Source organism: Gymnodraco acuticeps, unplaced genomic scaffold (genome assembly GCF_902827175.1).
Source record: "Gymnodraco acuticeps unplaced genomic scaffold, fGymAcu1.1, whole genome shotgun sequence".
Classification (NCBI taxonomy): domain Eukaryota; kingdom Metazoa; phylum Chordata; class Actinopteri; order Perciformes; family Bathydraconidae; genus Gymnodraco; species Gymnodraco acuticeps.
The window spans coordinates 835,713-856,146 of record NW_022991779.1 but is presented as its reverse complement, the minus strand read 5'-3'; the positions used below and the strand labels follow the sequence as shown (position 1 = coordinate 856,146).

Genomic DNA, 20,434 nt, shown 5'->3' with positions numbered 1-20,434 from the left:
ACTGAAGCTTCGAGAAATGAACCTATTTCCGACACAATTGTCCAAGTGGTTCGACGCTTCATTCAAAGCTTAATTTTGCCATCACTACATACAGCTCTCTTACCTACACTGACGTAAAAACAGGAGAAAACGAGAATCAACCAAAAGGAAAAGGGTTTCACACTTTCACGTAGACTTACGGCATGTCCAAGGACAGGTTAAAGTTATGTCTATCCTTCCAAGGTTTACAAAATATACACAAGGACAGAAGTACACAAGGACAGATACAAATACGCAACAGTTGGGAGCAGGAGAAGCTGAGTCAGAGAGAGCGGCCGAGGAACTGCACGGCTGCAGCTTAATATCCTCCCGTCTCCCCAGGTGGACCAATCAGCCTGTTGAAGGTAGCTAATCAGCTAACGGGCACCACCTGCTTGCTCACACACACACACACACACACACACACACACACACACACACACACACACACACACACACACACACACACACACACACACACATACACACACACACACACACACACAGGAGGAGGGAAAAATCTCTACACACAATACACATAACGAACAGGGTCGTAACAATGGTCTTCTAAACAATTGATAATTGTGTTCTAATGTTTTGTAAGGACTTTAAGAATAGGATATTTACTGGTACAAACACAGCTACAACATTTATGTTATTTTAAGTCTTAAAAACTATGCATTTGTCCCTGCTGGATAAAAGTGAATTGTGAATTTGAACCATTACATGAGGATTGAGATTTGAACCCAACGGGGACCTCTGGTGGACGGATTAGCTATTCACATGCAGGCAAACAATCAGCTTCCTGATGAATTTCAGCTGCTCACACAGGAAGGCAAACAGCAGTTGAACTAAAACTGTGAAGCACTAAGACAAGTTTAACAGACAAACAAAGTAATACAATGCCTGAAAAGAACAGTATTAGCTTTAAAAGACTGCTGCTCATATTTCTGCTGATATTTGGAGTATTTTGGAAGCAGTGTGACTCACAGGTAGGATTAACAAGAGACATTGTTTTGTGTTCATACTTTAACATAGTTTAATTCATTGTTTGTTTTTGCTTTCTTGTGTTTGCAGGTGATGAGAGAAGAAGCCAACAAGCCTCCAGGTGACACTCGAGCAAAAGGTATTTGTCATGTGATTTGAATGGCAATGTGTGGCTTTTTACTTGTCTGTGCATTTGATAATCAGCAGGTAAAATAATCTGTGAACACAGATCTACACTTTTTTTTCGATTATCTAACGATTTATCTAAAATTTCAGAATTTCCTTCCATGTTCACCACAAATCTTCAAATCAAATCTATATTGACATCTCTCTTTCTATATGTGTTACTTGATTTAAAAATAATCTGAAAACCATGTTGGAAATATAAGAAAATGGCAGCTTTAACTAAAATATGGCGTTTTCTTTTTTATTAATGCAAAACAGCATTTTTAAACTGTTCTATAGGCAGCCTATCATTTACACGTTTTAGATACATATTTTCTTAGGTCTCATTTTTCTGGTGTTTTACACAATACACTGAAGTACAAATCATCCTATGTATATTTATTTGCTTGTGTTTATTAGAATTGAACTTGATATTGAGTTAATCCAAAAGTAATGCAAAGTATTCAGGTAACATTACTTGTATATACTGGAATACATTTTTAAAGTGACCCTCTCAACCCTGATTAATAGATAGTAATTAGATCAACAATGACTTCACAAACATGACTACAAGAAAGAAAAGACCCACTGCACTTTGGGATGACTTTTAGTAACGAAAGGTGCTTTACAAATCAAATGTATTATTATTATTATTGCTAGTGTTGAGTAAACTGATAATAAGTACTGTCTCAGGTGAAGTGAGAGAGTTAAAATAAATCGTGTTAAAGGTCACCTATTATGCTAAATCCACTTCTCCATGTCTCTTCTACATCAACATGTGTCCCCTCTTCTTCATGTCTATTCTACATCAACATGTGTCCCCTCTTCTTCAGGTCTCTTCTACATCAACATGTGTCCCCTCTTCTTCAGGTCTCTTCTACATCAACATGTGTCCCCTCTTCTTCATATCTCTTCTACATCAACATGTGTCCCCTCTTCTTCATGTCTCTTCTACATCAACATGTGTCCCCTCTTCTTCATGTCTCTTCTGCATCAACATGTGTCCCCTTTTCTTCATGTCTCTTCTGCATCAACATGTGTCCCCTCTTCTTCATGTCTCTTCTACATCAACACGTGTCCCCTCTTCTCCATGTCTCTTCTACATCAACACGTGACCCCTCTTCTCCATGTCTCTTCTACATCAACATGTGTCCCCTCTTCTCCATGTCTCTTCTACATCAACATGTGTCCCCTCTTCTCCATGTCTCTTCTACATCAACATGTGTCCCCTCTTCTCCATGTCTCTTCTACATCAACATGTGTCCCCTCTTCTTCATGTCTCTTTTACATCAACATATGTCCCCTTTTCTTCATGTCTCTTCTACATCAACATGTGTCCCCTCTTCTTCATGTCTCTTCTACATCAACATGTGTCCCCTCTTCTTCATGTCTCTTCTACATCACCATGTTTCCCCTCTTCTTCAAGGCAAGGCAAGTTTATTTATATAGCACTTTTCAACACAGGGCAATTCAAAGTGCTTTACAAAAAATTAAAGACATTATGAAAATGGCATTTAAAATCAGTCATTAAAAAGAAAAGCTAATAAAATAAACATTAAAAGAAAAAATACATGGATAAAAGTTACAGTGCAGTTTAAGATATGAATAGTTCAATTAAAAGCAGCGACAAAAAGAAAAGTCTTCAGCCTGGATTTAAAAGTAGTCAGAGTTGCAGCGGACCGGCAGGTTTCTGGGAGTTTGTTCCAGATATTTGGAGCATAATAACTAAACGCTGCTTCTCCATGTTTAGTTCTGACTCTGGGGACAGAAAGCTGACCAGTCCCTGAGGACCTGAGAGTTCTGGATGGTTCATAATTTAGCAGTAGATCAGAAATGTATTTTGGGCCTAAACCATTCAGAGCTTTATAATCCAGTAGCAGTATTTTGAAATCTATTCTTTGACACACAGGAAGCCAGTGTAAAGACTTCAGAACAGGAGTGATGTGATCCACTTTCTTAGTGTTAGTGAGGACTCGAGCAGCAGCGTTCTGAATCAGCTGCAGCTTCCTAATAGATTTTTTAGTGAGACCTGTGAAGACACCATTACAGTAGTCGAGTCTACTGAAGATAAAAGCATGGACAAGTTTTTCCAAATCCTGCTGTGACATTAGTCTTTTAATCCTAGATATGTTCTTTAGGTGATAGTAGGCTGATTTAGTAACTGTTTTAATGTGACTGTTGAAACTCAGGTCAGAGTCCATGACTACACCTATATTTCAAGCTTTATCTGTTGTTTTGAACATTGCAGACTGAAGCTCAGCGCTAACTTTTATACGTTCTGACTTGGCTCCAAAAACCATTACCTCAGTTTTATCTTTGTTTAATTGGAGAAAGTTCTGACACATCCAGTCATTGATTTGTTCAATGCACTTACTCAGTGTTTGAATTGGAGCATAGTCTCCTGGTGAAATTGTTACGTACATTTGTGTGTCATCTGCATAGCTATGGTAACTTATTTTGTTGTTTTTCATTATCTGAGCCAGTGGTAGCATGTAGATGTTAAAGAGAAGAGGCCCCAAGATGGAGCCTTGAGGAACCCCACATGTCATATTTGTCAACTCAGATTTGTATTTACCTATAGAAACAAAGTTGTTTCTGTCCTTTAAGTAGGATTCAAACCAATTTGGAACTGTTTCCGAAAGTCCCACCCTGTTTTCTAGTCGGTCTAGTAATATGCTGTGGTCAACAGTGTCAAACGCAGCACTGAGATCTAATAATACTAACACTGAAGTTCTGCCACTGTCTGTGTTTAAGTGGATGTCATTAAAGACCTTTACAAGAGCAGTCTCAGTGCTGTGGTTTGGACGAAAGCCTGACTGGAACACATCGAAACAGTTATTTAAATGCAAGAAATTACTCAACTGTTGAAAAACAACTTTTTCAATGATTTTACCTAGAAATAGCAGGTTTGATATGGGCCTGTAATTGTTCATTACTGAAGCATCTAGATTATTCTTTTTTAAAAGCGGTTTAATGACTGCAGTTTTCAGGGCCTGTGGAAAAATACCTGAGTGAAGAGATTTGTTTACTATATGAAGTAGATCTGAGGCCATGCAACGAAAAACATCTTTAAAAAATCCTGTTGGAATAATATCAAGGCAGAAGGAGGAGGATTTCCGAAGTTGTATAATGTCCTCTAGGTTTTTATCATTAATCTGATGGAATTGTGTCATGATGTCTGAATTGATGTTAAGTGGACACAGAGACAACACATTTGCTGTTCCTGATGCAGAGGCACTGACTGCTTGTCTGATTTTCTGAATTTTGTCAGTGAAAAAGGCAAAATCATTGCACGCCCTGGTGGATAGAAATTCAGAGGCTACTGACACTGGGGGGTTAGTTAGTCTGTCGACGGTAGCAAACAAGGCACGTGCGTTGTTTTTGTTTTTGGTAATGATGTCAGAGAAGAATGATTGTCGTGCGTTTTTCAATTCCAAATTATAAAGACCAAGTCTCTCTTTATAGATTTCAAAGTGAACCTGGAGATTTATTTTTCGCCACCTGCGTTCAGCTTTTCGACATTCTCTTTTTTCTGTTTTCACGCTCATGGCCTTTCTCCATGGAGATATTTTCTTGCCAGTCACTTCCTTTACCTTAGTTGGAGCAATGGCATCTATAACATTTTACATTTTTGAATTAAAATGATCTACTAGCTCATTTACTGAGATGTTAGCAGGGGCAAGTGTGGAAGAGAAATTCTGAGTAAACATTTCCCTAGTATTTTCAGTTAAATATCGCTTTGTGGTTACCTCTTTTTGAACATTTTTGTGAACAAAAATAGAGCTCTCAAAGAACACACAGGAATGATCAGAGAGTGCAACATCAGTCACCACAACCTTAGAGATATTCAGACCCTTTGAGATAATTAAGTCCAGAGTGTGCCCCTTATTGTGCGTGGGCTCCGTCACATGCTGAGTCAGTCCATAGCTATCAAGAACACAAAACGGTTCTTTAGCCCCTCTGTCCTGGGGGTTGTCAACATGGATGTTAAAATCACCAACAATGACTAGACAGTCAAAGTCAATACACACTATAGACAGCAGTTCAGTAAAGTCATCAAAAAAGCTTGCACAGTATTTGGGTGGTCTATAGATATTTAGGAACAGAGCTCGAGAGGAGCATTTCAGCTGAAGGGCCACATATTCAAAAGAATCAAAGTTTCCATACGATGTCTTCCTGCATTGAAGGGAATCATTGAACAGAATAGCAACTCCACCCCCTTTCTTATGCATTCTTTCCTGACTCATAAAACTAAAGTTGGGAGGGGTTGATTCGATAAGAACAGCTGCACTGTTATTTTGTTCAATCCAAGTTTCTGTTAAAAACATAAAATCGAGATTGTGCTCAGTGATAAAATCATTGATTAAAAATGTTTTTCCTGCCAAAGACCTGACATTTAATAAAGCTAGTTTAAGTTTGTTAAACACACTATCAGTCATGTTTTTTGTAACAAGCTGTGGCTGACATGGAATCACTGCTAAATTTGATAAACTCACACAAACGTTTGAGCGCTTCCTGTTTCTATGATTCACCGCTCTTAATCTATTACCTATCAACACAGATATCGGCAAAGCTACTGGCAGGCCCCCGACATGTCCTGGAAAGAGTTGAGAGTGCCATACGCCCTTGAGCCTGGACCCAGCAGATATCAGTTTGCAGCGTTTAGTACACACACATCCTTATCAGGCTTCGGAGACTGCAGATGCCCTCTCGAAGGGAGGGGAGGCGGCCAACGTAGGCACGGTGATGAAGACGGGGGAGATGGTGCGCATCTCTGCGGTGATTTTGGTGGGCGTCGTTGAGGAGCGGGGGTAAAGGACATGGTGCCAGCCCTGCGTATCGCCTTAGTTTGGTCTTTGAACTCCAGGAAGGAATCGGTGCCAACCCTCTGTATCTCCTTCATGTGTTCAACGATCCCCAGGAGGGTGGGCGAGGGTGAAAGGGTGAACGGAGTATCCTCAAAGGCGCTGACAGGGGGGGGGGTGACGGGCAGTGGAGACTCCTCCATGTGTCTCCCATAATCAGAACATTCCTCAGGCGGGTGCAGTGATAATTCTTCAGGGTTTTCTGCGCGATGTGTTGTGTCTTTCTCCTGTTTTGATTCCTCTTGCCGCTTGTCCTTGGCAGATGGAACAGATTGATAACGCAGGCAGTTGAATATGTTAGAGATAAACAATTTCACAACTGACTTGTTCAGGCAAACTCCATTTGCCTTGAAAAGATGTCTGCGATCCCAGAAAAGGTTAAAGTTGTCAATAAAATGAACAGAATCGTCAGTACAGACAGTTGAAAGCCAGGTGTTCAGTGCAAACAATCTACTGAATCTCTCCACTCCTCTTCTGACTGGCGGCAGAGGGCCACTGATGAACACCTCTGCATTTAGAGAGCTGGCAGTTTCCAACAAACATTTAAAGTCTTCTTTCAGCACTTCTGACTGTTGTTTCACAACATCATTTGTTCCAATGTGTAGTACCACATTCTTCATGTCTCTCCTACATCAACATGTGTCCCCTCTTCTTCATGTCTCTTCTACATCAACATGTGTCCCCTCTTCTTCATGTCTCTTCTACATCAACATGTGTCCCCTCTTCTCCATGTCTCTTCTACATCAACATGTGTCCCCTCTTCTTCATGTCTCTTCCACATCAACATGTGTCCCCTCTTCTTCATGTCTCTTCTACATCAACATGTGTCCCCTCTTCTTCATGTCTCTTCTACATCAACATGTGTCCCCTCTTCTTCATGTCTCTTCTACATCAACATGTGTCCCCTCTTCTCCATGTCTCTTCTACATCAACATGTGTCCCCTCTTCTTCATGTCTCTTCCACATCAACATGTGTCCCCTCTTCTCCATGTGTCTTCTACATCAACATGTGTCCCCTCTTCTTCATGTCTCTTCTACATCAACATGTGTCCCCTCTTCTTCATGTCTCTTCTACATCAGCATGTGTCCCCTCTTCTTCATGTCTCTTCTACATCAACATGTGTCCCCTCTTCTTCATGTCTCTTCTACATCAACATGTGTCCCCTCTTCTTCATGTCTCTTCTACATCAACATGTGTCCCCTCTTCTCCATGTCTCTTCTACATCAACATGTGTCCCCTCTTCTTCATGTCTCTTCTACATCAGCATGTGTCCCCTCTGTGTAGAGAGACTCTGAAAGTTTCAGGAACAAAGATTCTCTCTTTTTGTCCTGATCCATTTCTATAAAAACCTGTCTGAAAATGAGCTGATCAGATTTTGGCCACTTTATGATGTCACAAGGTTTTTTCGTCTTGTGTAACCATTAGCCAATCAGCAACCAAGGTAACCCCCCCCCCCCCCCCCCCCCCACACACCCCCCACCTTATCACCTGAATCTCCTCCTAGATCACCAGTGTGTTCTTTGTAACCAAATCTCTCTTCTCTCAGAGGGGCGTGGGGAGGGGCTCCTTATTTTCATCTAAAGTAACAGACAGAGAATCAGCACTTTGGAAACAGGGCTGAAACAGAGGGGATTATGGGATGCTGCAATGATCTGTTTGGAGCCAAACACTTCAGAGACATGTTTTGTATATCTGAGACCTATAATATATTGATGAGAAACAGTATAATAGGGGACCTTTTTAAAGCCACAGTTGTTCTGTTTCCCCTCAGAAGGTCGTGGAGGAGACGGTGGCGCCTTCTTCGCCCTGCGGAGCTGCCACCAGCTGCTGAAGGGTGACTCCGGGGACTTCTACTCCCCGGACTACATGTGCTCCAACCCCCCCCTGTGGTGTAACTGGACCATCCAGGTGGCCCCTGCCTGGAGGATCGACCTGTACCTGGAGGACCTGACCCCCGACGACGCCTGCCACCTCAAAGACGACCAGGTGCACGTGGACGAGCCCGCGGGGAATTTTGGGGGCACCAACGTCCTGCAGAAGTGCTGGAAAGAGGCCAAATACACGTCGTCCTCCAACACTCTGTACTTGGTGCTGCTGATCGGGGGTTGGCCCACCCCACCCTACAGGGGCTTCTACGGACGATACCAGGTTTCATGTTTTGTTTGTTTGAAGACCAAGAGTTAGTGTAAAGAAGACCAGGAAGCTTCTCGAAAAGTTGAACAGTTTATATTAAGGCAATAGTAGATTTACAAGGGAACACAGCTGTGGTTCCTAAATCCAATTCACTGGTCCACAGTCCACTTTAAGCAGTTAGCTGTCTGCAGTTGCAAGAATGAAAGAGATCGTTTCTCTCTATAACATCGTATTTATATCGTATTTAGACTTCTTCCATTGGCTGACGTCGACGGAGGCGGGTCTTCTTCTGTAGTCCTCTGATGACGTAGCCGTGGCGCATCTCTTATGATATTTTATTATACAATTCTTCTGATGTTTGTTGGTCACTAAACACATAGTAATAGTAGTAATGCAGCGTATATGAGTGAGAGTTGGAGACGGTGTGTTTAGTATGTAAAAAAACAACACTGCTACAGTAAATGATGTCCCTTAAAGTTCCGCCACAGGATATTGATTATTTCTCCCACAGGCCTTCGGACCCCCCGTGGTTTACAACGCTCAGGAGGGACTACCAGAAACAAACATGGGGTCACAATCTCTTCCTTCTGGACTCTTGGAGTTAAATAAACTTCTAGATCCAAATCCTGATCTCATGTATGACTATAACAATCAGCCTTCAGAGATGATGTCCGAGAATGAGGAGGATGCGGACACTGAGGTGGGAATCAAACCTTCAACTGTAATGCCTGGCTCTACCAAATTGGTTGTATCCACACTATTAGAATGGTGCAGGGGTGACGGAATTTGTAATATTGCAGAAAATAGGCTTAGACATGTTCTTATCTATCTACATTATCTATCTAACCAAATCAACCCACAGATACAAATGATTAACCTAAACCTATCTTTCCTTCAGGTGGCTGAAAATCACCGTCCATCGTTGGAGAGCTACAGCCAGTTAAAAGCCGCTCCCACAGTGGAATCATCCACTCAGGTAACGTCTCGATGGGGTAGAGAAGCCTCTCAAACCCCTTCAGACCCGTCAGATTCAGCCGTCCCTCCACAGCACCAGGAGGAGGGTCAGAACCAGGAGGAGGAGGGTCAGAACCAGGAGGAGGAGAGTCAGAACCAGGAGCTCAAACACACTGAAGTCATCTCGACAGCTGCTGTGGAGGAAGCTTCGACACATCCAGAGGAAGCTACTGCTGCAGAGAAGGAGAAGTCTGCAGACGATAAGAGCAGGAAGGAGGTCATCGAGGCCTCGGATCAACTTCCTGTCTCCTCAGAGGAACCAGAATCAGAATCAGAACCAGAACCAGAGGAGACTCATCCTCATCCCAACATGGTGGAGCCGCTGTCAGACCAGAGAGCGCACCGTGAGTCCATCTGTGTTTTCATTCAGAACAACTTACTCTACGCTGAAATGCATTTCATTTGAACCATTATTTTCCCAATGTTTAGATTGATTAACATTTTGGGACCATTTAGTAGTTAGGGTTGGATTAGATGGCCTTAATGAAAATAATGCATGATCAGTCACCTAAATATTTCAAATGGAAACATTTGAATCTACATACCTGAACCACCGATGTGTTTTATATGCATCACAATGTTATACATCTAGTTATATAATTTAGACATGTCTGTTTTAAGGCCATTGCCTGAAAAGCACTGTTCTAGACCATATAAACAAGTTACATGTTTAGTAATGATTTGAAAAGTCACATGTTGAAGCATAATGCTGTTTGTGTCTCTCTCTCGCAGCCCGCATCAGAAATCACTCTGGCATTTCACATCTTCCTGGCGGTGAGTATTGGACACATAATGCACATCTTCAAAATGTGTTTATTTTCTGTTAATATTTCACAGGATACAAACATCACATGCAGGAGGCTGACGCTGTGTTTTGGGGTGTTGACAGATTACCTGTTTGAAGTGGCTGTGGAAATTAACTTCCGTCCAGATGTGGAGGAGAGCTGGGACAACCTGGCCATGTCCCTGCTGCTCACTGTGAAGTCTTTGGTGAGTTGGTGACAACAAAGCAACACAATTTAAAGAGGTCATAATATGCTTTTGGGGTTTTCCCTTTCCTGTAGTGTGTTCTATAGGTTTTAGTGCAAAGGCTAAAATCCCTGTGTTCCCCTCGTCTCCATTACATCACTCCAACACATGACGTGAGGGGGCGGAACATCTCTAAGCGGTTGACCAATCACAACAGCCGGCCAGCTAACCAATCAGAGCAGACTGGGCTCTTGTTTCAGACAGAGGGTGAAAAGAGGTGCTGCAGCACAAGCAGTATGAGGACAATAAAGAGCTTTTTGAACATTAAAGCATGGAGACATGTCCCAGTAGAGACACTATACTGATATACACCTGAACATCAGCACAATAGGGCCCCTTTAAGGTTGCTTAATTTACCATGCATGTAGAGTTTGTTATTAAAAAGAAGCAGGTGCATTTGATGCCTGAAGTTGTTGTGTTCCTGTAGATCAGTAAGCAGCTGGAGACTCTGCATACGCCGCTGTCCATGTCGTCTGAAAGAATGAAAAGGTTGGTGAACAACACTCAAAGTACAATCTGCAGGTTTGTGTTTATGATACTTAAACAGAGAGAGGGTACACATGTTTAACCTGTGGAGGCAGACGAAAAGCAAATGAAAGTCTGGTGACTTTGCCTCGTTTAGTTTACTTCTCCTCGTACTAAAGACGTCATGAGAGATGCAAGAAAAGAGAAAGCAAGGAAACATGTTTTTGTGAAGCAAGGCTCCCTTTCTGCCTTTTTTTTTTTTTAAAGCATGAATGTTTTGGTTATTCTATCCAACATGAGCTCAGAAAACATACCTGTTTTCAGCTTTGAATATTCATTTTTCAGGCTTTTCAAATACCTTGTATTGTTGAAGTAAACAAGCATTTGGCCACCTTGTTACCTTCACTTGCATCTTAGATCCTCTCACTAAAGACATGAAGAGAGGTTCAAAAAGTGATCAATCAAGGAAACATGATTTTGTGAAATTACTCTTAAAGGTCCCCTTACTGTTTTTCATCAATATATTACAGGTCTATAACATGTCTCTGATTGGCTGAAACACCAAACAGATCATTGCGGCATCCCATAATCCCCTCTGTTTCAGCCCTGTTTCCAAAGTGCTGATTCTCTAGCCTCATCTCAATACCCCTCCTCGACTCCTCCTTTCCCTCACTCGTGTCCCTTCCTTGCATCTTAGCTCCGCCTCCGTAAGATGCGAGCGAGAGACACGAGGAGGTGACGCGAGGACAGAGGAGTCCTCAGGTATTAATTGGGATGTCCTCGTTCACTCAAACGTCACTCTTAAACGACGTCTTTTAATGATGACATGTGCACAGCTGTATCCCCTCTCATCGGGCTTAACTGAATAACCTTTAGAACCGGCCCATTTCTGGTTAAATATTTATTTAAATGAATGAATCTTTCTCTTGTTAGTCAAGGAATTCAATGTATGATGGTTGGTCCTGCTTTTGTGTTCCGTTTTGGTGTAAAATGTAGCCTACATTTAAATATAATTATAGTAATGTGAAAGCCTTTTAGAAATGAATTGCACATAATAATTCCCACGGAGCTGTGAGCACTTTTCCACTCATCTTCCAGTTGTCGGTTTTTTCCTCTGTTGAAATGGACCAGCTGTGAAGGTGGGGGCGGGGCTTTTATACGCGAGTAGTGAAAGCACTTCCGCGTAGTCTGCTCCCGTGTATCCTCACTTTCGTCTCCTCCCTCACCCCTCCTCGACTCGCATTTCAGCTATTGGGACGTCCTTCAAAATGGTGTGTCTTGATCGATTTCCGGGTCAAGTCCCGGAAGAGGGGAAGAGAGGAGTCGAGGAGGGGTATTGGGATGAGGCTTATGTCTGTTACTTTAGATTAAAATAAGGAGCCCCTCCCCATGCCCCTCTGAGAGATATTTGGTTACAAAGAACACAATGGTGCTCTAGGAGGAGATTCAGGTGATAAGGGGGGGGGGTTACTTTGGTTGGTGATTGGCTAATGATTACACAAGACAAAACATCGTTATGACATCATAAAGTGGCCAAAATCTGATCAGCTCATTTTCAGACAGGTTTTTATAGAAATGGATCAAAAAGAGAGAGAATCTTTGTTCCTGAAACTTCCAGAGTCTCTTTCCACAGAGGGGACACATGTTGATGTAGAAGAGACATGAAGAAGATGGGACACATGTTGATGTAGAAGAGACATGAAGAAGAGGGGACACATGTTGATGTAGAAGAGACATGAAGAAGAGGGGGAAACATGTTGATGTAGAAGAGACATGAAGAAGAGGGGACACATGTTGATGTAGAAGAGACATGAAGAAGAGGGGACACACGTTGATGTAGAAGAGACATGAAGAAGAGGGGACACATGTTGATGTAGAAGAGACATGAAGAAGAGGGGACACATGTTGATGTAGAAGAGACATGAAGAAGAGGGGAAACATGTTGATGTAGAAGAGACATGAAGAAGAGGGGAACACACGTTGATGTAGAAGAGACATGAAGAAGAGGGGACACTGTTGATGTAGAAGAGACATGAAGAAGAGGGGACACCGTTTGATGTAAAAGAGACATGAAGAAGAGGGGACACATGTTGATGTAGAAGAGACATGAAGAAGAGGGGAACACACGTTGATGTAGAAGAGACATGAAGAAGAGAGGACACATGTTGATGTAGAAGAGACATGAAGAAGAGGGGACACATGTTGATGTAGAAGAGACATGAAGAAGAGGGGACACATGCTGATGTAGAAGAGACATGAAGAAGAGGGGGACACATGTTGATGTAGAAGAGAACATGAAGAAGAGGGGACACATGTTGATGTAGAAGAGACATGAAGAAGAGGGGACACATGTTGATGTAGAAGAGACATGAAGAAGAGGGGACACATGTTGATGTAGAAGAGACATGAAGAAGAGGGGACACATGTTGATGTAGAAGAGACATGAAGAAGAGGGGACACATGCTGATGTAGAAGAGACATGAGGAAGGGGATTTTGCACAATAGGTGACCTTTAAGTGGTTATTTTACATTACAGCTCAAACAATCTCAACTCTTGGTGCACTCACTAGCTGATGTACCTGTTGACCTGTGAGCTCAGATCTGATCTCAGTGATGCTCCTGGTTGTTTGCAGGCTGAGTGCTGGAGCGCTGTTCATCGTGTGGCTGCAGCTGGATCAGGGTCCTGGAGGTCTGCAGGTCCACAGGACGCTGCACTCCGCCCTGCAGGGACTCATCTCAACACACGTGGGCGTCAGAGCAAACGGCAGGAAGGCCGTCATCCTCTCCGTGTCCACTGCAGGTACAGCTGGGCTTCAGTTTGACACAGTGTGGAAAAGTTACTTTATTTTAAACTGCTGACTTTAATTACATTTCATTTGGCTGATGTTTTTTTTTATCCAAAGCATCAAGATTCAAACTGCGTACAAATAATGGGCAAATATATTCACTTCAAGTAAAACATACTGTTGTAAGTTCTGGTGAATTAGTTTCAAGGCCTGAATACAATTCTGTTAATTTTTGGGGGTTTATTTGTGTAGAACTTTTTTAAATGTGTTTACATAAGAAATATAACTGTTATACTAGTATGTGTTATTTCCTTCAATTAATATGAAAGCAGAATTTTATTTTGCTCATTTTGAACTACCATTTTTTCCTTATAGACTAATCTGCTAATTATTCAATTTGTTCGGTTTGTAAACGATAAATAATTGTTTTTTAAATAGGAAAGAAAACATTTATTGGGTTGATAATGTATATGGCGGCGGGTGTCAGATGTGTAATTAAAAAATGATTTGAGTAAATGTATTTGTGGCAGGATCCTAAAACCAACTGTGGAAGGTAACTAACAGAAGAATGGACGTGCACCACCTTAGGAGGAAGTTACACAGCTCAGTAAAGGCTGCTAACATTAATACATGTGTATGTGTGTTTCAGATGTGGACGAGTGTCTGTCGCAGCTGGTGCGCTGTGACCTTAACGCAGACTGTGAGAACCGGTTTGGATCGTACTCGTGTCACTGCAGGTCAGGTTTCCAGGACGAGTCCCGCCTCGGATTGGTAGGAACTGTGTGTGTGAATCAGAACGCTGCAGGTGAGCTGGACTCTCTCACACACATACACAGATTTAATTAAGATGAACACAGTTAAAGAGTTCAGAAGCAAGGAGGGATACTGATCTGACCCACAAGGAAGAGACACCACAAAGAAACATTGAAAGACTACACAGAGATATCAGAAAAATAGAGTCGAAATGACTGAATAAGAGGAAAATAACCACAAAGACAAACACAGTATGGGCAAAACAAGCACAGACAAACAATACCCTCCAGACGACCACAAAAACGACGATGGAGAGAAATGGAGACAAACACACGTTGACTACAATTACTCATGACACCTCAACAAAGATGCACTTAACAACTTCAATGGCACAAAAGAAACACAAAACAACTGCTAAGACATACAAAATGACCAAAACCAGACACAAATTGACCCTAAAGAGACGCACAACGACTACAAAACGACACTAAAGAACGACAGTCTTTGTGTGTAGCTCCCATGTTGGACAGTTGGTGGTGGGTCCCTGTGTTATGTGTGTGTTATGTCAGAATAGATAGAATTGGAGGATGAAACCCTCTTTAATTGTCACACATGATCATGCACACACAGTGAAAGTACAAAAGTACACACATCCTTAACTCAAGTAGAAGTACAGATACTCGTGTTTAAAAAATACTCTGGTTAGAAGTACTAACTAAACTTCTTTACTCAAGGCACTTCACCCAAACTTGCTGTATTCACTGTTGCATGTCTTATGTGTAATATGTGCTCTAATAAATGTAATGAAATGCAGATTAAGACTAAAGTACAGCCTGTTTTGAAAATGTAGGAAGTAGAAAGTACAGGTATTTGTATTATTGTAAGAAAGAAAGAAAATGTCCGGTGCCTTGCTCAAGGGCACCACGACAGGGCCCTGGAGGTGAACTGGGACCTCTCCAAGTAGCAGTCCACACTCCATATTTAGGTCTGTTCGGGGACTCGAACCGGCGACCCTATGGCTCACAGTCCCTACTGACTGAGCCTCTACATGTCTATGTTCAGAGCCCTTTGTCTTATTGTCCAGATGTGATGGTCCCCTGACTTCCTGTTGTCTCTTCAGGCTGCAGCTCGTCCTCAGAGTCTCGAGGCGTCTACGTTCTCTTCTTCCTGCTGAGCTCGGTGCTGCTGCTGCTGCTGGGGGCCGCCGGGCTGCTGTACCTCCGCCACCACAGGGGGGCCTTCCTGCTGCGGGGCCACGTCGACCCCAACAACAACAACACCACCAACACCAGCACCCACCACTATCATGCTGACTCTGAGCTGCCCCCCCCACCCCCTCCTGCCCGGGGCTTCAGGGACGTCCCGCTGCTGCGCTTCAGCTCCCTGCAGCCGGGGGGGCAGGGAGGGAAGATGTGAGCAACAGAGTATCTTTAAAAACATTTAGTTTATTTTGTTTAATTTCAGTTTCATCTGATGCTGTTCACCGTCTGAATTAAAGCACAACAAAACAGCTTGTGTTTTCCGTCTTTCTATTTGTTTTACTTTTTTTAAATAGACCGCCTGTTGTACACTGACTTTTGATACTAACGTGTACAAATGTGCATTTATCCTTCAAGGATAAGGCTATATGCAAGGACATATAAGCTGGAAACTATATATAAAATACGATTTTAAATGTAAAGGACTAAATAGAAAATAATATGTATCCTATACTGAATAGGATGCATAACATAAGATGGACAAATTAAACCCATATTTGCAGCATGCACATAGAATAAACCTTGCAGCAGCATCAAAAAGTCTCCAGTCTACTCTCATATCTTTATTTTACATCAATGGTGGACATGTAAGACTTAAAGTCAGTATTATAAACTCAGAGCTACCTGTTAACCTACTTGGTGTTGACAAAATGGTAATAAATACGTTTTGTGTTGTTGCAATTTTCCTCTATTTCTAGTGTTCATGTCCATAATGCCACATTTAAATTCAGGAATACACCTGATTATTCGGAGTGACTCGCTGGCTGAAGGGCACTCCAGCAGCAGGACGTCCGGCCTGTTGTGACGCCTGAGTTTCAGCCGGCTCCTGCAGCACTGTGAGCATCCTGCAGGGACTGAGTGAAGTCCAGAGCGCTTTAATAGGCTTACAGCAGCTAATCCAGGGCGGTGGGCCGTCACATGGGGAGTCTGCTGACCTCAGCCTGCTTTATTACAGGGTGACTGTTCCTTCAGCCCACAACAAGGCTTCTCTTCAGCGGATGTGCTATACACAGTTTCAATAAATGTAATCAGAGGTGGGAAGTAGTGGAGTACAAATACTTTGTTACTGTACTTAAGTAAATGTTTCTGGGATCAATACTTTACTCCACTACTTATATTTCTGACTAGTTTTTAATTTACCTTCTCACATGTTGAACTCAAATACCTGTACTTTCTACTTCTTACATGTTGAACACAAATACCTGTACTTTCTATTTCTTACATGTTGAACACAAATACCTGTACTTTCTACTTCTTACATGTTGAACACAAATACCTGTACTTTCTACTTCTTACATGTTGAACTCAAATACCTGTACTTTCTACTTCTTACATGTTGAACTCAAATACCTGAACTTTCTACTTCTCTCATTTTCCAAACAGCTGGTTCCTTTAGTTTGGTGCGTGATCATTATTCTTCAGAGTCATTGCGTGCCTATTGATTTGAACACGATCCGTGTATCCATCATTTCCTGGTCTTCTCTGAAGAAGAGGGACCAATGGAAACGTTGTCATGTTGCCGTTGTTCAGCATGGAAACATTCATTAGCTAACAATGACATTATTGTTCTATTAATATAAAGGGAGGTCAGGTACTCTTTAAAACAGCTGGGAGTTATGGGTACTTTTTACTGAAGTACATTTCAAAGCCCTCTTTACTTTGACTTGAGTAAAGAACTTTAGTCAGTACTTCTACTTTAACCAGAGTATTTTTAAACATGAGTATCTGTACTTCTTCTTGAGTAAAGGATGTGTACTTTTTCCATCTCTGCTGTAATACAAAAGTTCTGGGGGCAAGTACTGTATGAACCATGATCTGAAGTGTCATCACGAATTGTCAAATTGGAAAGGAATAGAGTGATGAAGGGACGACATTTTATCTGAAGGCCAACCAGGAAGTTAGCATCACAAGAGCGCCCTCAACAAAAAGCCAATAGGATTCTTATTAGACTTTGGATTAGTGAAGAAAAAGACGCTAGCCGACACGCTACAACAGCCCAAAACGTTTCCATTAGAGGAAACAGTTTTCAAAACAGTGCAAATATAAAAAACACAAATGTGCAACAACACATGCAAATGAAGAAACATCTTCACCAACTTGAAGAAATATACTAAAAGTGCTGCATAAACAAAAAGCTGCACGAAGCTCTAAACACAACTGAAACCAGGGGACACTAAAAAGGGATGAAAGGTTCAAGGTTAGTTTATTTGTATAGCACATTTTAAGACAGAGGCAATTTCAAAGTGCTTCCCATAGGCATTTAACCAATAATAATTAGCACACAGCTGGGACCGGAGCCCTTGATGTTTTTTTTAGCTGCAGCACATTTCTCCTGATGGAAAAGTGTTTGTTGTACCACGTTTGCACCTGTAGTCTCATTTAGACACCCACTGTTTAAAGACACATAGAAGCTTAGACATTTATCAGTGGGGTAATTACTGCCATATTTTATGCCGAAGAACAAAGCGATTGACATGTGTCAAACTTTATAACTCCTACACATTTCCACAGATTCACTTCAGGTTTGGTCAGATTGACTATCTCTCTGATTACTGCGGGGTTTTGTTATGAATCGTTTCACTTTTTGGCCTCTCTAAGCTTCTACTTTTGGTTTCACAGCACATTTTTTGTAAAAACTCGAAACACAAATGGTCTTTTATGTGCATGCTTGTGTATGTAGTGTGCTGTGTACTGAACGAGTGTAACTGCAGAAGACAACGACATTCAGCTAGTTTGAAAAGTTGCAGGTGTGGCCATCTTCTGTTATAGCACCAGTGGTGTAGTGGGCGTTGGACGCGGGGGTACGCCGTACCCCCACTTATTTGGAGCATGATCTTTTTTTTAAGTCTAATAAATATAAAATCATTGCCAGTGTTATCAGTTGCAAGTGTGTATTTGTTGTAATAATGACGAAAACATAATACATTTCACAGTAATTATAATAAAAAATAAAAACGATTTCCTTAAAAAAGTATGATTCTTCATCACGCTCGTGACCCCGCGGTCACTGACACACCCACGGCGAGCCAGCTCGCCGCGCCCGCCGATTTTGCGGCAGCTCCTTCCCTCAAGAACACTAACGAAAAAGCTCTATAATGGCAGGCTAACATGTTTTACTTGACTTCTTTTCTAAAAAGAATATAATTCACAAGAAGAAAGAGGCTAGCAGCACCGAAGCTGCTAGTAATACATCATCAGAAGAGCCGCCTAAAGACGTGGATAATGCTAGCTAACGTGCACGTTAGCTGCGCTAGCAACGTTCCCCTGGCTAGCTCAAGCTCACCTTTCCCAGAGGTATGGACGGAGGAGATGTGGCGGAGGAAACAAGAGGCTTACCCGTGGATAGACTGCAAAGCTGGGAAACTGGGCTGCAAAGTTTGTTCATCCATTTCAGATTTATCAGTCTTCAAAACCCAAGGTGTGTGTGTGTGTGTGTGTGTGTGTGTGTGTGTGTGTGTGTGTGTGTGTGTGTGTGTGTGTGTGTGTGTGTGTGTGTGTGTGTGTGTGTGTGTGTGTGTGTGTGTGTGTGTGTGTGTGTGTGTGTGTGTGTGTGTGTGTGTGTGTGTGTGTGTGTGTGTGTGTGTGTGTGTGTGGCAGCGCGGAAGCGCTGTCTGCTTATTTGCAATTATAATCAGAATAATGTCAAGTCCAGATTCAATGTTGTTTGCATAAGTATGGCTATATTTTTCGTTTTGTTTATTTAATAAGTTAATTTCAGGACAACTTTGGACATTTTGTTTGTTTGTTATGAGTTTTAAATAGATTTTGAAAGTGGAGAGATAGAGAGAGAAGCAGCACTGTCTGCTTAGTTGCAATACTGTGTAGCTTATGCAATTTAGGCCTATAAATTGTTTATGTAACTTATGTGCCTGTGTGTCCATGGTTTTGAGTCTGTGTGTGTGTTGAGCGCAGCGCCGTCTGCTTTTTGCAGTACAGTAACTAAAGTAGGACTAAGCATACCGGTAGTTTCTGTGGAACTGTCTGCCCGTTTTGTGAGTGCACTGCCCGTTTTGTGAGTGCACTGCGCGCATGCGCACTTGTGTGGCATTGTTTGGGATGACCTAATTAAAATAGCGTCTCCCCAGTAAAAAAAATCCACACTACACCACTGTATAGCACCAATACAAATCCTCACATTTATGAGAAGAAAAAAACCCTGAATGTTTTTATTTTGATTCTACTTTTTATTTTAGCACCAGGTATTATAACAGAATCAGGGAATGTATCTTAAAATGCTTAAATTGTAAGCCAAAAAAATGATGAGTTGACATTTTCCTGCTGGTTCTCCTCAGCTTCATATCTTCAGTGAATCAGCAGAGAGAGTCTCTGACGCTCCTCTTATCGGGTCCAGCAGCTCCTCCACCAACCTGTGGGCCAATCACACTTCACACAGCTCTGCTAATAGAAAAATAAATTGCCGGGGAGCCAATTCCAACACGGTGTGCCACCAGAAGAAAACCAGAGCCTGATTCCTCTGATATAATGAACCCGTAACACTCGGATCAAGTTATTAAACACTGATGGGATTACTGACCAGATGCAAGGTCAGTGTTCCTCTGCTGTATGTCAGCACAGGCCAAATAGCACACACACACACACACACACACACACACACACACACACACACACACACACACACACACACACACACACACACACACACACACACACACACCGCTCAGTTTACTGTGAAATAAAAAAATGATCGGCACAACATAATTACAGAACATTTCTCTTAAAAGCAACAAGTTTGATGTTGTGCAATGAATTATCATTTATCCAACTCATCAATTTAATAAAAACCGCTAGGTGTAATCTTGTTTTAAAGGGCCTCTATTCTAATCACTTTCAGGTTCATATCAGTATGTAGTCTCTACTGGGAAATGTCTCCATGCTTTAATGTTCAAAAAGCTCTTTCTCATACTGCCTGTGCTGCAGCACCTCTTTTCACCCTCTGTC

General features: G+C 41.9%; 1 protein-coding gene across 3 annotated transcripts; it reads left to right on the top strand.

Moving 5' to 3' along the window:
• Positions 1-15,712, top strand: zgc:66455 (uncharacterized protein LOC393502 homolog). 3 transcript variants are annotated; one of them, XM_034199573.1, is made up of 11 exons: positions 1-383; positions 1,096-1,144; positions 7,808-8,184; positions 8,681-8,869; positions 9,068-9,527; positions 9,916-9,957; positions 10,073-10,173; positions 10,640-10,701; positions 13,311-13,477; positions 14,113-14,268; positions 15,337-15,712. In XM_034199573.1, the coding sequence occupies exons 2-11, from the start codon at positions 1,099-1,101 to the stop codon at positions 15,630-15,632; spliced, it is 1,896 nt and encodes a 631-aa protein (XP_034055464.1). In that variant the 5' UTR covers positions 1-383; positions 1,096-1,098; the 3' UTR covers positions 15,633-15,712. The 3 variants fall into 3 exon arrangements, with proteins under 3 accessions (XP_034055464.1, XP_034055462.1, XP_034055465.1); XM_034199571.1 differs by lacking the exon at positions 1-383 and adding an exon at positions 784-1,010; XM_034199574.1 differs by lacking the exon at positions 1-383 and adding an exon at positions 784-1,010 and having other exon boundaries at positions 14,113-14,234; positions 15,337-15,633.
• Positions 15,713-20,434: the final 4,722 nt, after the last annotated feature.

What these genes read in the sequence shown, in the direction of transcription:
- zgc:66455 (XM_034199571.1), top strand. Translation starts at nt 921, where the DNA reads ATGCCTGAAAAGAACAGTATTAGCTTTAAAAGACTGCTGCTCATATTT. An exon ending in AGGTGACACTCGAGCAAAAG is followed by an intron (nt 1,145 to 7,807) that starts GTATTTGTCATG and finishes GTTTCCCCTCAG; the next exon opens with AAGGTCGTGGAGGAGACGGT. An exon ending in AGGAGGATGCGGACACTGAG is followed by an intron (nt 8,870 to 9,067) that starts GTGGGAATCAAA and finishes TCTTTCCTTCAG; the next exon opens with GTGGCTGAAAATCACCGTCC.